We start from the raw sequence: 16,917 nt of genomic DNA, 5'->3' as shown, positions 1-16,917 counted from the left end.
TTTCTTGCTCATCCCAAGATCTCAAGTAGAATACACATTTTAACATGGCAACTTGCTATCAAATGTCAAAAGCAAAGATACAGCACTGGAACACTGAGCACTGACAAGGCAACAGCTTTGATATACATCTCAAAGCAAAGATTCCGTCAGGAAACGATGACATTTCAGCATCTTTGAACGTATTTTCAAGGTTAACTCAATACATCAACAGCAGCAGTAGCAAAACAGATAAGTATTTCAGCATCAGCAATTGAGCACTAACAAGTTTTAGACCTGCATATATTTGGAGTACCAAGTCATGACTAACAGCTTTTTGCAAAGAAAACCCAAGTTTATTTTGTAGTAGCAATAGTTTCTTTTTTATTTTTAATATACTTTAGGAAACAATATACAAAGCTGAGCTTTCCCACCATTTTCAAATAGTGAGACACTCCAATTACACAAAGTCAGCGTTTTGTGATGGCTAAGAACAGCAGTCAGCACCAGACTTGAACAGTTAGCTACAACACAAACATCCTTCGAAATGAAATGTCATAATAGCAAGACAGGTAAAACCAGGAGTTAACATATGACAACTGTTGGGGAGGCGTCAATGATCCTTGTTGAATGTCATTAAATATTTTATACACAATTTCCTGTTTACAATTTTTTTTTTTTAAAACAAAACCTCCCTCGAGGAATTTTCAATTAAGTACAAAAGTATTCAACAAGAATAGCTCTGATAAAGAATCCCCAAAGAGTCCAAATTTTAATATGTATTGACCAAAGGAAATGAAAACCAGTGTTTCTTTGTTTTAAACATGTTTATTACAACAGATACAATTCACATCTGACTATCTTTTTTTCTTCTTCTTTCCCCTTCCACAACCATGTTGACATGTTCATTGGGCTGTTTCCTTATAATCTGAGAAAGGGATGTACTTTCAGCACACATGCCCAGCAGTACTACCAGTCCATTCTTACAGGGTGCAAATGGAAATACATTTCAATAATTTATACAAACAAGTGGGTTATGCTCAATCACTGCAATTTTAAGCTACTGTACACAGGAATGAAAAGATTATAGAAAAGTGCCATAGCAACAGTGCCTTAGGAAAGGAGAAAATTAGAAGAATTAAAAAAAAACTGATAAAATCAGATCTAGGATTTCAAGGGGAAATGAACACAGAAAATGAAAAACACTGCTCTGTAAAACAGAAATGGAGAAGCACTGCTCTTGATTCGGTGCAAGTGTGGAAACAGTTGTCTCATGATATTTTGTACATTACCCAAACTGTTTCAAACTGTTGCAGCCTTGAGACACAGATCGCCTGGCGCTTGCATTGAATTTTCAGGAAATGCAAGATTTCTGAATGATAAATTAACTAAAAAAAGAGCTAATTTTGCAGACAGGTTTACATGTAAAAGGCTAGGTATTTAGCCACCTCAGCATTGATTAGTTTTGGATGTCTAAGCTCTGATACACATGGCTTCCCATGGCTTCACTCTACAAAACATATTTACAACGTGAAGAATACATCTACAAGAAATCTACATTTCAAGGGTTTTACAAATCATCCTTGTATCCTTCCCCTGAATGACTCCCCTCCTCCTCTCCCCTTTCCCGTGTCTTTTTTTTTTTTTTTGCCCAACTCAACGGTCCAAAGTCTACTCAAATGCAGCTCAAAAATGTTAAGACTGGGCAACCAGTTTTACAGTTTCTGTACTCAAAACCCATGTGCAATTTATTCACAACTTTTCACACCATGAAGGAATTCTGATTCTTTAGTTTTTCAAGTTCTTTAATTTGTTGTCTCAAAAATAGTATCCTACAAAGGAAAAAAGAGCAATTAATACTGGCATGTCACGTCCATTCTAAGATTAGAATCTAGACTCAAAACATTAGTATTTTTCACTGTTTAAGCAGAGACATGCACATTCTTAAGTTGGTTAATCTACAACAGGTTGATGGATAATGTTGTAGTAAACAGTTTGTATACTTTTTAGTTTTAAAAAGGGACAAAGTTGCTGGGCCTGGAAATAGTTGACCTACCTTAAATGGTACACATAATGGACTAAATAATTGTTCAAGATCCAGGAGCACACAAGGGCACCTTCTGTAGTTCAATGGCTGTGGAGGGAGGTATTATGCCTGTTTAAGTCAATATCATCCTGTATGTTAAAACTATAACAGTTTCTAGCCCCTGATTGTATGCTAGGGAACGTAGCTCAGTAGCTCTTAAATTTATCAACATTATCAAATAAAAAATAAATAAGGTTGAGAAAATCCAGATGATATATCCAGAATCGATTCTTACCTTTGCTCACGCAAAGTTGCTTGAATTTCACATACTCGAACTAAAGACCTTAAGTTTTTTAATTCAGTACAAATTTCTGACATGTGGACACTTCCCATGTTATGAGCTTCCTCACGTAACCTTGATGCCTAAAGGAAGGTTCAAAGTAAAAACTGAAAAGCTTGCACAAAAATTTTGGAACACTTACTGGATTCAAAGAAATACTGAGCAAAATAAAGTATTGCGGGGGAAAAACAACAAAAATCTAACGAGCGCCACAGTGGAGGAACAAAAAAGGCAATTGTTTCCTGCCACCCATTCAAAGCTGTCAAACCCAGTCTTGTTAGATGCCAACAACATGGTTATCATCTCATTTGCTCAAAGAATTTAAATACCTACTAAAAAAAAGTTGGTACATTCTGTGAGCAAGAATGTTTGTCACTGACAATAAAACTTACATGGAGCAGAAACAATGGTAATATTGAACCTCTTTTAAACACTTGCTTGTCCTCTTCAATGAATCTCTTTTATTCTAAGCAAAAAGCAGCTATATGTTCTAACACTGTACATACTGTTTTGAACTTCTTATAAGGAAAGAGTGACCTCATGTGAGGTGGATACCTGGCTAGAAGCAGCTGACGTGGATGGCTAAGCAAAAAGAATGAAGAGTGGGCTCCCAGGGTCATCAAGCATACCCAGCCAAAGTGGGGAGCCTGCTTACAAACTTTGGTTGGGCGGGGCAGTAGTGAGGAAGCTAAAAGGGCACCTCAAGAGCAGAAGAGGGTCAGCTCTCTAGAGCACCAGAGGCAAGCTGCCAGTTGGTACAGAAGGAAGCCTGAAGCAGAGGAAAGAAGCAACTGGAAGAGCACAGGCTGAGAAGTTACCAGGAGGCAAAGGAGCCTTCCAAACATGAGTGGAAGCCCTGAGAGGTGGACTTCCTGGGGGAAACCAATAGTGTTCACATTGATGTAAGACGGACCCTGAAAGACACCTGAATCAACAAGGTGATATGCAGTGCATTCCTGGGTGAAGAAACCACAGGGTGTAGAACCCCTCCAAAGGACTAGACCAGAAAAGGGGAAAGGACACAGGGAAGAGGGAAGAACGACAGGTTGCTTACCTGTAACTTGGGTTCTTCCAGTGGTCATCTGTGCACTTACACGAATGGGCTTTGCGCCTGCACAGAGACTACATCAGAGCTTCCAAGCTAGAGTTCTAACTTTTGGCGGTAACCCCGCCCCTCGGTATATAGGCGGCTGCGTGGGCTTCCCTCTCCAGTCTTCTGAGTCCGCAAATCTGAAAGACTAGCAGAAAAGACATTTAGAAGAGGGGAGGATGGGTGGGCGTGTAAGAGCACAGATGACCACTAGAAGAACCCAAGTTACAGGTAAGCAACCTGTCATTCTTTGACATGGTCTCTGTGCTTTACACGAATGGGCGCATAGCAAGCTGCACCTGTGCCATTTTCACCTGGAGGAGGAATCAGGCGAAGATGGATTGTAGCACCGCCCTGCCAAACGTTGTGTCTTTTCTGGCTTAGACATCTAGATCATAATGTTGTACAAATGAGTGTTTAACGACCACGTAGCCACCTGGCAGATGATGTCCAATGGAATGGACCTGTCAAAGGCAGTGGAAGAAGCCGCGACCGCCCTCACTGAGTGAGCCTTGACGGAGGATGGGAGAGGCTTCTTGGAAAGTTGGAATGCTAGAGAGATGGTGCAAGCCACCCATCTTGATATAGTTTGTGTAGAAGCCTGCTTGCCTCTATTGGGTCCAGAGTGAAGCACGAAGAGGGAGTTAGAAGTGCGGAGAGCAGAAGTGCGGCCGCTGTAGAAGGCGAGTGCCCTGCGAACGTCGAGGGTGTGGAGACGTCGCTTGGCTGCCGTCGACGGTTCAGAGAAGAACGCAGGTAAGGAGATTGGTTGGGAGCGATGAAACGAAGTGACTACTTTCGGGAGGAAGGCAATGTCCGGCCTAAGGACGACCTTTTCTTTGTGGAAAACCAGGTAAGGCGGGTCAACTCTAAGTGCCCTGAGTTCTCGGACTCGCCTGGCCAAAGTGATGGCCGTGAGGAAGGCTACTTTGCAGGAAAGCGCATTCGTTTCTGATGCGAAGAGGTCTATTTCTGGGAGGAACCAGCAGCGGAATTGGGAGCGGAGTGTGGGGGGATGCAGTTGCCATTCGTGTGACGTTGACTGACTCCTGCTCAGCCTATCTGCCGTGATGTTGTTCTGTCCCTGAATATAGACCGCCGGGGGGGGGGGAGAAATGCCGTGGCGGATGCACCAGAACCACATTTCCATGGCTAGGAATAGGAGGCCTGCCTATTCAGGTAGGCTTTGGCGGTAGCGTTGTCCGTTTGTACCAGAACATGAGAGTCCCGTATCAGAGGGAGGAAAGCTCGTAGAGTCTTGAAAATGGCCAACAGTTCAAGGTAGTCGATATGGTGAGCGGCTTTGGTCATGGACCAGATGCTGTGGAAGCTGTGATTGTTGGCGTGGGCACCCCAGCCGTCCATGGACGCGTCTGTAGTGAGTAGCAGGGTATGACGTGGGGGTTGGAAAGGGGAGCCGACGCTGAGGTTGGCAGGGTCCATCTACCACCGCAGGGAATGCAGCACTCGAGGCGGGAGAGTGAGGGTGCAGGAGAGAGAATTCTCATATGGGGAGAACACGGAGATGAACCAATGTTGTAGAGTCCTGGCATGCAGATGAGCGTGGGGGAGGATGTGGGTGTTGGAGGCAATGTGGCCTAATAGGCACTGAATCGTTCGAGCTGGCTGACACGGGTGGTTGAGAAGGTGGGAAGACAAGTCCAGGATAGCCTAGATCCTGCACTGAGGTAGGAAGATCCTTGACTGGATGGAGTTGAAGATGATTCCCAGAAATTCTATGGTTCTGGGTTGAGTTTTGAATGTTTGTAATTCACCTGGAGCCCCAGGTTGGAAAGGAGGTTGATAACCATGTGGAGATCCCTTAGTAGGGATTGTGGGTTGTTGGCTACCACAAGCCAGTCGTCGAGGTATGGAAGAATTTGAATGTTTTGTTGTTGCAGGGCCAACACCACTGGAGCCATACATTTGGTGAACACTCGCGGCATGGATGCCAACCTGAAGGGCAGGGCACGGAACTGGTAAGTGGTGTCCGCTATCTGGAAGCGGCGGTGTTGAGGTCTGATGGTAATATGATAGTAGGCATCTCTGAGGTCTATTGAGATGAACCATTGGTTCCAGTGTAGAAGGGAGATGATGGTGGGAATGGTGACCATACGAAACCTCTGGTAGGTGACGTAAGAGTTCAACTCCTGGAGATCTAGGTTAGGGTGAAGGGAGCCATCTGGTTTGGGTACTGTGAAGTATCGGGAGTGAAAGCCCGGGGATTGTGGGTTGTGAACCAGTTCTATTGCTGATTTCATAAGTAGAGAGTTGACTTCTGCGAGGAGAGCAGGGGTGGCCAGCGTAGAAAGTGGGGGGTTGTACGGAGGAATGGATGCAAACTCTATAGCATAGCCAACCCTCACAATGGTGAGGGCCCAGGAGTCAGAAGTGATGTTCTCCCAGGTGGAGATGAAGGGAGAGAGCCTGGTGCCCCACGGGGAGGGGTTTGTGAGTCATTGTCTCTTAGATTGGGGCTGTGGGCCCTTAGAGCGTTGCTGCTGCTTGGGGCTGGTGAAGTTGGAGCGCTTTCTGTATGGCTGGTACCTGGTAGAGTGAAAGGACTTGTCCTGTAGTTGGTTGTAATGGTGCTTAGAGGAGTATGGTGTCTGTTGCCATTTCTGAAGCTTGTAAGGCCGAGAGGAAGACTGTTGAAAATCCATGGAACGGGCCGTGTTACGCAGTTTCTGTACTTTCTGGAGTGTATCATCCGTTTTCTCTCCAAACAGGGATGAACCATCAAAGGGAAGGTCTTCCACTCTGGACCTGGCGTTGGGCGTAAGGCCAGAGGACCTAAACCAGGCGTGCCGCCGGAGAGCAACGGAGGTGGTCATCACCTTAGCAGTACCTTCTGTCAAATGACGGATAGCGTGGAGCTCCTGTTTCGAGACTTGCGTGGCTTCACGCAGGAAGACTTTAGCAGGGCCCAGGTATTCATCGGGTAAATGGTCCAAGAATGGAGCGACGTGGTCCCACAAAAAGGACTCGTATTTGGCATAATAGGCCTGATAATTTGTAATTCTGGTCAATAAAGAGGAAATTGAATACAAACACCTGCCAAACGTGTTGAGTTTCTTTCCCTCCTTGTCAGGCGGCATGGATGAGGTATATCCACGGAACTTAGAGAGTGACGACTCTACAATGATGGAGTCAGTGGAAGGATGTTGCTTCAGTAAGGAGGAGTCCTGATCAGCAGTAGCATGTACCTTATAAAAGGAATTGAGTTTTTTCGACGTTTGGGGCAGGCAGGAGGGCTTTGACCAAGAGGCCTTAGCGATTTTGAGGATGGACGGGTTCAAAGGGAGCGATACCGAAGGACGGGCATTTTCTTCAATTAGTTGAAACAGGGGGTCCGGTTCGGATTTATCTCCTTGGGAAAGCTGCACACCCAGGGAGTTCGCCACATGGGAGACGAAGTCTGTATATATCCTGAAATCTTCCAATGGGGAGCAGGGTCTAGGATCCAAAATAAGTGTTGGGGGCGAAGAGCCCAGTGATATCCTGTCCGAAACCGAGGATTCTGGTCCTTTGTCATCCAAAGACGAATCCGAGGAGTTGCTCGAGATTGGAGGAGGAACGGGTCGGATTTGAAGCAGAGTAGGAGGCAGCCTAGAATACGGTGTGATAGTGGCCGTGGCCGCCCGCATGGGAAAGTTTCTTGGCAGGACCCGTGGCAGGAGCAGAGATGTGGTTCAGGGTGGAGGGGGAAAAGGGAGGATTGTTGCCTGTGACCGTGAGTTAGGTATCGAGGCCGGTAACGAGGTCGACGGTCAGGGCGATGTAGAACGCCAAAGGGGCAGTTCTGTGGCAGCCGAGGTTCGAGTGTGCTGGCGAACCTCTTGGTGGGCATGAGTAGTCGGCCTCCTCCTCAACCTGGCAGGAGTAGCAGTCCTCGAGGGCAGCCTCAAGTTCCCAACTGGACCATCAACAGAGTTATTCTGGAGGGAGTTCCTCAGGTCCAGAATTCCCCTCTGATTCGTAAACAGGGTCGTGAGGGCTAGAAGCATAGACCATCAAGAATGGTCTCTGTCTGGAGCGTACGGGATCAGTGTTCGGTATCATGCATTGGTCTATGCTTTTTCTTGGAAGGCTTCATGGGAGCGTGACGGGCCTTCTTTCTCTTTTTAGAAGATTGAACTGAGTGCGGTTCGAGGAGCACTGCTGTTGAGATCGACACTGCCACGGAACTCTTCGGTACCGAGGTCGAGGCCCGAGCCATGGGATTGACCGGTATGTTGGCCTCTGGAGTGGTAACTGAGATCCCCGTAGGGGAAGAAATGGGCTGTAAGCTCTGGGCCAATGGAGAAGTGCTCCAAGGGACCTGCATGGTAGGCAGTTTGTCTGAACCCGAACACTTGAAGGCCTGCTCCCACAGCCAAGAATGAAGTCGAGAAGCTCGATTTTTGTACGCCTGCTTGGTAAAGGCCACACAGTGCGGGCAGGAGTCAACTTCTCTTTATTTAGCAGGGGGAGAGTAATTGGTCCTATACACCCCCAGGATAGTACTTCCAGTGACTGTTGCTGGTGTGTGTCTTATGTTTCTTTTTAGAATGTGAGCCCTTTGGGGACAGGGAGCCATCTTATCTGTTTGTTATTTCTCTTTGTAAACCGCCCTGAGCCATTTTTGGAAGGGTGGTATAGAAATCGAATTAATGATAATAATAACTTTATGGGCCTCACAAAGGCAAAGGAAAAGTTTGTGGCCATCAGTCGAGGGGATTTTCGATCTGCAGCGACCACACTGCTTAAAGTTTGTGGTCTTGGCCATAGGATGGGAGAGAATCAGAGACACTGTAACATTCCGGGCCCGAAGGTTGCGACGTAACGGCAAACTCGAGAAACTTCAAGGAGGGGTGGTGGTGGTACCGGAGATAAAATAAAAACACTAACTGAGGGGAATACTGAAAACAAATTGAGGATAAAACCTGTAAGGGTAATACTTAACAGCGTAATCTAGCAAGGAGTGCTCAGCGATGTGTCTTAAATCGCAGACAAAGAAAGACTGGAGAGGGAAGCCCGCGCAGCCGCCTATATACCGAGGGGGCAGGGTTACCACCAAAAGTTAGAACTCTAGCTTGGAAACTCTGATGTGGTCTCTGCGCAGGTGCAAAGCCCATTCGCGTAAACCACAGAGACCACGTCAAAGAACTAGTTATTCCTCAATCAACTAGTTATTATTGGTGAAGCATTTCTGTTTTCAGAGTCTCTCTTTTGCTGGACCCCCATCCAAACTCAACCACCTGTTAGTCCTTATGATTTGGAAATTCCCCCTTAGAGGGATGATATTACACCCCAATAATGGATTTTTTAAAGTGTTTAAGATCATTACTCAAATATTGTATGGCAATGTTTGGAACTCAAATGCACTGGAGAGAATCCAAAAACAAGTTCTTAAAAGCCTTTCTGTGCCTACATGTACACCTGCTGCAGTGACAAACATGGTAAACTCCCTTACATCAAAGCTAGAATGCAAAAGGCACTACGAGACTGGTTACAAATGGCAAAATATAGATGATAATAAATATCCTAGAAGTATATGATGGGAAAGGCAGCTGCTAAAATGTTGGGGTACACAATACAAAGCACTGCTATATGAAAATTTAATGGTAAATAAGCTGACGGAGGTATACCTAGGACTGCAAAAAGATTGCTTAAAAATGAAGTTTCATCAAGATATTTCAGTTGTACATGGAAAAAAATATTAAACCATGCTCACTGCTCACAACAGCATCACTTTATTAAGAATGATCATGTTGAACAAATATTTTCAAAAGTGTACATTTCACACTCTTGGGAAAGTGTTTGTTGTATATCCATGGCCAAAAAATTCAATCGAGAATACAGCTCATTACTACCTACACCATTCCATGTATAAGTAGAGATTTCTGTCAGATCAATATAGCAGTTGTGTAGGATTCTTTTAAGATTTGCTATCTGCTGTCTGACCAGAACAAATGGTAGGTTACAGAACAGTGTTATTCACCGTAACAGCTTGTGGAGGAGAATGTCTAGTCCACTACAGTGCCTTGTTATTGTGACTGACATGAGCTTATGACAAAACTGTGGCCCAAATAACATTCTCCTACCTCCTTTGTTAGAGTAGCTGACATCCAGATTAAGGTCAGACTAGCTGAAAAACTTTCCACACAAGCAATGCAGAGGGGCAATTTTTGCCAATCTGCCAGGCCTTTCCTTCTGTATCTGCCTGTGCTTCCTACAACCCTCCAGGCCATGTTTTCAGGAAGTAAAGTGAGCAACGGGGGGGCGGGGGGCAGGATCAGTAAAAACTGCTCCTCTCTAGTCGTGTGTATGGGGGCTGCTGGTCTACACATCATTATGTTTTTGTTACAAGTGTAGTTTATGACAACTATTTAATCATTCAGACTGTTTAATAATTCAGAGGATGTGGAAAAACTGCTTTGGACTGCACATCCTACAACCTGTTCTTTTGACCCTTGTCCAATTTGGTTTATTTCATGTGTATTATCAGAGAGGGTATGGAAAATATTATACATGCTTCTCTGAGGGAAAGCAGGATGTCTCCTTGTCTTAAGGCGGCAATTATTAGACCATATTTGAAGAAATCTACATTGGATCCCTCAGACCAGTTTCCAATCTTCCGTGTTTGGACAAGGTGATTGAGCAGGTGGTGGCCTCTCAGCTCCAGTCAGTTTTGGATAATAGACCAATTTAAACTGGCTTTCGAATGGGTTATGGGGTTGAGACTGCCTTGAGAATGCGACTCTGTTGATCCTTTAGATGTCTCGGCAGCTTTTGATACCATCAACCATGGTATCCTTCTGGGTTGCCCAAGGGAGATGGGATTGGGTGGCACTGTTCTACAGTGGTTCTGTTCCTACCTCTTAGGTAAATTACAGATGGTGTTGCTTGGAGACTGTTCTGCAAAGCAAAAACTAAAGTATGGAGTTCCACATGGCTCCATACTGTCTCCATCTACATGAAACTGCAAGGAGAGGTCATCAGGAGGTTTGATGCAGGGTGTTATCAATATGCTGATGACACCCAAAACTATTTCTCCATATCAACCTCATTAGGAAATGGCTTAACTTCCCTAAATGCCTGCCTGGAGGCAGTAATGGACTGGACAAGGGACAACAAAACTGAAGCAGAATCCAAATAAGACTGAGGTACTGACTGTGGGGGGTCAGGACACGAGAGAGAGTTTAAAATCTGCCTGGAGTTACACAACCCCTGAAAGATCAGTTACATAGCTTAAGAGTGCTCCTGGATCCCAAACTCTCTGTGGTTTCTCAGGTTGAGGCAATGGCCAGGAGCACTTTTTATCAGCTTCAGCTGATATGTCAGCTGCACCCATTTCTGGAGGTAAATGACCTTACAACAATGATGCATATACTGGTAATCTCTAGGCTGAAGTATTATAATGCATTCTATACGGGGCTGCCTTTGTACATAGTCTGGAAAACACAATTGGCACAGAATGCAGCAACTGGACTGGTTTCTGGGACAACCCAAAGGGACCATATAACAATGATTTTAAAAGAATTGCACTGGCTGCCAATATATTTCTGAGCGACATACAGTGTGCTGGTTATTACCTATAAAGCCCTCAACAGCTTGGGTCCAGGGTTCTTAAGAGAGTGCCTTCTTTGTCATGAACCCCACTGCCTATTAAGATCATCTGGGGAGGACAAGTTACAGTTGCCATCGACTTGTTTGGTGGTGACCCGGGACTGGGCCTTCTCTTTGGCTGCCCTAGGGATTTGGAACATGCCCCCTGTCAAAATAAGATCACCACCATCTCCGATTGCTTTTTTAAAAGCAATCTTTTTAAAAAGACACCTGTTTTCTCAGGCTTTTAGCTGAAATTAGCCTTAAACTGTGTTGTATTGTACTCTTTTGTATTTGTTGTTGTATTTGTTTGTATTTTACTACGCAGAGATATACATATCAGAGGTAGAGGTGTGTGTGTGTGTGTGTGTGTGTGTGTGTGTGTGTGTGTGTGTGTGTGTGTGAAAGCAAAGCTTTAGCGTTGCCCAAAATTCTTCATCAGGAGGGGGGAGTTGCACATGCTGTTAACAGTCCCAGTCTGCAGCTTCTTAAGATGGGAACACAAACAGAATAGTCTGCTATTCTCCTTCAGAGAACAAACAGAATAGTCTGCTAGACACTGTCTCAGCCTAAATCTGGGTGCATCCTGAAATGGCTGTTCTCCCACTTTTAGAAGATTTACTCCATTTAGAAGATTTCCTTTAGATTTCCTTTAGAAGATTTACTCTATTTTGTCCTCCACATTAAATGAAACACATGGCCCCTTATAAGGCAGAGCAAAGAAGCTGGGGACTTATTTCTCATCTTGGATAGAGAGGTCCTTAACTTCAAGGGAGTTAGCAGCAACTGGACTTTTCCTCCCCCCTCACTTACAATCCAAGTGGAGGGGGAAGTTCCATATCCAGTGGACTCAGAAATACAGTGCAGTGTTATGTGTACTCCCTACTATTCTACTCAATTTGCAGTAGCACCCAATCTATGGAACCTCCTGCTAGGGATGTGCACGGAACCAGCAAGGGCCGGTTCGACGGTGGGGAGGGGGGTGGATGCAAGGGCGGGGGTGGATGCACTTACCCTCCCCCCACTGCTGCGTTTCTCCAGCCAGCATGCAAGTATGCAAGAGCCTGTCAGGGCAGCAGCGTACCTTCCTGCTGCCCTGTGCCGCCGTTTACCGGATGTCACCGGAAGTAGCAACGGTGGCTGTGTTCGTGCACATTCCTACCTCCTGCCCCATGAGATTAGACAGGCCCCATTTGTCCTGGCATTTTGTCAGCAGGCTTTCAGTGTAGCTGGGAGTAAAGGCCACTATCTCCTTCTGAAATTTATCTTTTAATTTATTACTGTATCTATATTTTGTTTGCCTTTTATATATTTCACTTTATTGCTTTTAATTTTGGTGAATGTTAAGATGCTGTGGACATCCTGTAAGTGGGATGAAAAAAGTTTTTTTAAAAAATAAATAAAGGCCAATGGTTTTTTACAACAGGAAAGAAAGTCCCCAGGGGTGTAGCTATAATTGAGCGAATGTGTTCAAACAACCCGGCCCCCCCGTTCAGCCCCCATTTTCTTCATTATTCCCCTCACTCAGAGAGGCCACTGGGGAGCGAGCCTGAACAGAGGCTCCCTCTCCCCTAGCTATGCCCCTGAAAGCCTCACTAAGTTTCTACACCTGCCAGTCCCCATCACCAAGTGCAATTGCTGCTGGCAGCCAGGCAACTAGCAAATTATAAAGCTGGTCCAATGAAACCCTGCCCCGAGCTACTGGATTAGGATGAAAGAAGTCTAAATAAAATAATTGCTTCTTGGCTGATAAGTTAATATTGGATGCTTAATATATGAAAAATATTACAAATAAGACTTGTGCTGTTTTTGCAGTCTGTTTTACCCCCTGCAACACAGACACTCAAGCACAAGAACAATTCCAATTCCCAGCCCTCAAAATGGAAATGAAAGTTGTATAAAGCATGCTATAGTCTTGAATAAACCTGCTTAGAAGATTAGGGTTCACAGAACTGCTGATAGGAGCAATCTGAAACATATCAAAGGGAACAACACTGCAGAATGTGTACTGACCTGCTTTTCTGCATGATCTGCAGGCCATCCTTGGACATGCTTTATAAGGTTTTCATTGAAATGTGCTGCTAATGTGGGTGTTAATGAACATGTGGGTCGTGCCGATGCATTCTGTGGTGCTGTCGTATTTGAAGCACTTGTATTGGAGGTATGATTTGGACCAGGAGATGGACTTCTCTGACTACTGTTAAGAAAACACAAAGGTTAATCGAGTTGGTTCACTAGAGGCATGAAGACTGCACACAGTTATTTGCTACAATTCTATCCCACCCTTCCTCCAAGTGGAAATCAACCCGCCCCCGCAATTTTATGCTGAGATAGTTCAGGTCGGCAGAGAGCAAATGGCCCAAGGTCATCATATGAGCTTTATGACCGAGTAGGGACCTGAATCTGGGTCTCTTTGCTCCTAGTTGGACACTCTTAACTAACATTGAATTGGCTCTCACAATGGTTTTGAACTTGCCACGGAAATATGCCCATTTGAAATTTGCATGAGCAGTAATCTTAAAAGATCATTTTGCAAATTCGCTTGACTAGACAATTGCCAAGTGGTATGTGGTTTTTTCCCTTGATTGCTTCAAATGTGCGCATGTTTGGGATGGTGCAAGGATAGCTGTTCAGAACATTTCCACGCCATACCCTTTTGGCATCTTGCTGACTGAAGAAGATAGCAAGCTAACCAAGGATGTATTCATGTTTTTATAGTTTGATTTTAACTGTTAATTAGAGCCCCTGGTGGCACAGTGGTAAAACTGCCGCCCTGTAACCAGAAGGTTACAAGTTCGATCCTGACCAGGGGCTCAAGGTTGACTCAGCCTTCCATCCTTCCGAGGTCGGTAAAATGAGTACCCAGAATGTTGGGGGCAATATGCTAAAATCACTGTAAACCACTTAGAGAGCTCCAGCTATAAAGCGGTATATAAATGTAAGTGCTATTGCTATTGCTATTGCTAATTGATTTTAGTTGTTTTTATTTTAATGTAAACCACCCTGAGCCATTTTTGGAAGGGCAGTATAGAAATCAAATCATATTAAAAATAATAATTTTCAGCTTGAAATAAATTGATCTATTTCAAATGGAGTAGAAGTGAGAAACTGAATCCTATCTTAAAACATACTTGATCAGGCTTAATATGCTGCTACCTGCCTATGGGGGGGGGGGGAGGAGACTGGCTCCTGATGTCAGAAGATCCAACAGGTGGTAACATCAATCAAAAATCCTACAAGCAACTTCCTCTGAAATTCAAGTCCCATGGGTTGCATTAGAAATCTTTATTGCTGACTTCCTGAAAGTTACTGAGCAGTATTTTAAAGCTTTACTGCTAGCTTTTTCTCCTTTCAATCCATCATAGTCTCAAAAAGGGGCCAAATGCCTCTGAATTCAGCCAAAAACCACCCCCAAATACAATTTATTTATTCATTAAAGGATTTAATATACCACCCAATCCACAGACTCAGGGCAGTGTACAAACAAGAACAGCATCTGAGGGGTTTAAAAAAAAAACCACAAAAAAACCTTAAAGGGCAAATGCCTGGCGGAAAAGAAATGTCTTCAATATGGTTTTAAAGGCTGAAAGGGAGGAGGCAGACAAAATTGGGGGGGGGGGAGAGAAGTGAAAGGGCAACAACAGAGAAAGCCCTTCCATGGGCCCTAGTATTATGGACCTCTCTGAGACCAGAGACTGAAAGAAGGGCAACCTGAGAAGATCTCACAGGACGGGACGGGACTGGCTGGGAGAGGAGGTCTTGAAGGTAAACAGGTACTAAGCCCTGAAGGGTTTTATTTATTCATTTAGGTAAGTACCAGCACTTTGAATTCGACCTGGAAGCAAATAGGTAACCAGTGCAGTGACCACAAGAGAGGTGTCACACTATCATATCTCCTAGTGCCCATAAGCAGGTGGGCTGCTGCATTCTGGACCAACTGAAGCTTCTGGGTCATCTTCAAAGGCAACCCCACGTAGAGCGCACTACAGTGATCCAGATGAGAGATGACGAGGGCATGACTTACTATTGCCAGAGCCTGCCGGTCAAGATAGTGCTGAAGCTGGGCAAAGGCACCTCTGGCCATGGCCTCCACCTGCTGCTCGAGCAGGAGCTGCGAGTCCACGAGCCCAAGTTGCAGACCACCTCCTTCAGAGGCAGTGCAACCCCATCCAGGGAGAGACTTAGACTTGGCAATTGGCCAGATCCAGGAGTAGGCAAAAGCAATTGTCTTGGAGGGATTACGTCTGAGCTTGTTTTGGCTCATCCAGACCCTAACAGCCTCCAGATACTGGGCAAGCACAGAAACTGCATCTCTGGAAACTGGGAGATATTGGCATCTCCTGAGGTGGCAACATACAACTGAATATCATCGGCATATTGATGGAATCTCACCCCAAACTGATGGATGACCTGCCTCAGCAGTTTCATGTAGATGTTAAAAAGAATGGGTGCAAGAACCAAGCCCTGAGAAACCCCACAAAGGAGTGGCCACAGGGCAGAGCACTCGCCACCAATGCACACCAACTGAAAGTGCCCACTAAGGAAGGAACGGAACCACTGCAAAACAGTGCCCCAAATACCCAACCTGGAGCAAGCGCTCCAGAAGGATACCATGGTCAATGGTATCAAAAGCTGCTGAGAGATATAAAAGGTCCAAGAGAGGGGTGCTACCCTCATCAAGGTCACAATACAAGTCACCAACCAGAGCGACCAATGCTATTTCCGTGCTATGCCTTGGCCTGAAACCTGACTGACAAAGATCTAGAAAATCAGCTTCATCCAGAGCTCTCTCAAGCTGGGCACATACAACCTTCTCCAAAACCTTTGCAAGGAAATGAAGGTTGGAGATTGGTCTATAATTATCAAGGACCCCAGGATCGAGAGAAGTCTTCTTCAAACAAGGGCATACCACAACCTCTTTTAAGGCTGCTGGCACAGACCCCTCATGAAGAAAAGTATCCACCAACTCCTGAAGCCAGGATCTTACAACGATTAATTCCACAAAAAATGTTGTAACTGGACCATTATGCTAATAAGAATATATTCACAGTTTGTTTGTTTGTTTATACCCCGCCAAAACGTATGTCTCTGAGCGGCTAGCTGTGTTAATTCTGAGTGCAGAACCCATATCACTGTAGCACAGAACCAGATTTCCCCCACCCCATATCGATCAGAAGAGGGAGAGGAACAGTAGACACCAAACAGTATCCTAATTTTAGCCACACCAAATTATTGTAATGCTGCTTCTAGCCCATATTTGGATTAAAATGCCCTGGTGGAAGAATGCCAAACATTCAATGTTTTGCACCCAATTATTTTGAAATCTATACATACAGACTATTTTTGCAAAAATTATTTCACTGAATCTATACAGTTATATACTTTATGGCACTTATCTGGGGTTTGTTATTTGAAAACTTCTATTTCCCTGTTCAACAGCAGGTGGCTGTTTACTGTTGTAAAGTAAAGTTGTGCCGTACTCCTGGCAACCACAGAGCCCAGTGGTTGTTTTTGGTAAAATACAGGAGGGATTTACCACTGCCATATCCTGCGCAGTGTGAGATGATGCCTTTCAGCATCTTCCTATATCTCTGCTGCCCAATATAGGTGTTTCCAATAGTCTGGGAAACATACCAGTGGGGATTCGAACCAGCAACCTCTTGCTCCCTAGGCAAGTTATTTCCCCGCTTCGCCATGCTTACTGTTTGCTATGTTTCAATCCTCAAACTATGTTACTACTGAAACATTCCTTTCTAACAAGACTGAGGGATCTGGAGTCTTCCCCCTACACGTGCTTTAACCATTATGATTTCCACTCTAGTCAAGAATATGTCTCTACTTCTCCAATCCTTGATTGTCGAAGGACTGCCTCTCTACACATGAATCTGTCAGCCT

General features: G+C 44.8%; 1 protein-coding gene across 3 annotated transcripts in view; it reads right to left on the bottom strand.

The window, feature by feature from the left end:
• Nucleotides 1-331: 331 nt before the first annotated feature.
• WAC (WW domain containing adaptor with coiled-coil) overlaps nucleotides 332-16,917 on the bottom strand; it is a 92,806-nt gene continuing 76,220 nt past the window's right edge. For all 3 annotated transcript variants that reach the window (XM_053260180.1, XM_053260183.1, XM_053260181.1), the window contains exons 12-14: nucleotides 13,036-13,219; nucleotides 2,298-2,425; nucleotides 332-1,808 (exon numbers count right to left, since the gene is read on the bottom strand). In XM_053260180.1, coding sequence (XP_053116155.1) covers nucleotides 1,739-1,808; nucleotides 2,298-2,425; nucleotides 13,036-13,219 — 382 coding nt within the window. In that variant the 3' untranslated portion in view covers nucleotides 332-1,738. The remainder of the gene's footprint in view (nucleotides 1,809-2,297; nucleotides 2,426-13,035; nucleotides 13,220-16,917) is intronic.

Source organism: Hemicordylus capensis, chromosome 6, assembly GCF_027244095.1.
Source record: "Hemicordylus capensis ecotype Gifberg chromosome 6, rHemCap1.1.pri, whole genome shotgun sequence".
NCBI lineage: Eukaryota > Metazoa > Chordata > Lepidosauria > Squamata > Cordylidae > Hemicordylus > Hemicordylus capensis.
This window is presented reverse-complemented; position numbering and strand designations above follow the sequence as displayed.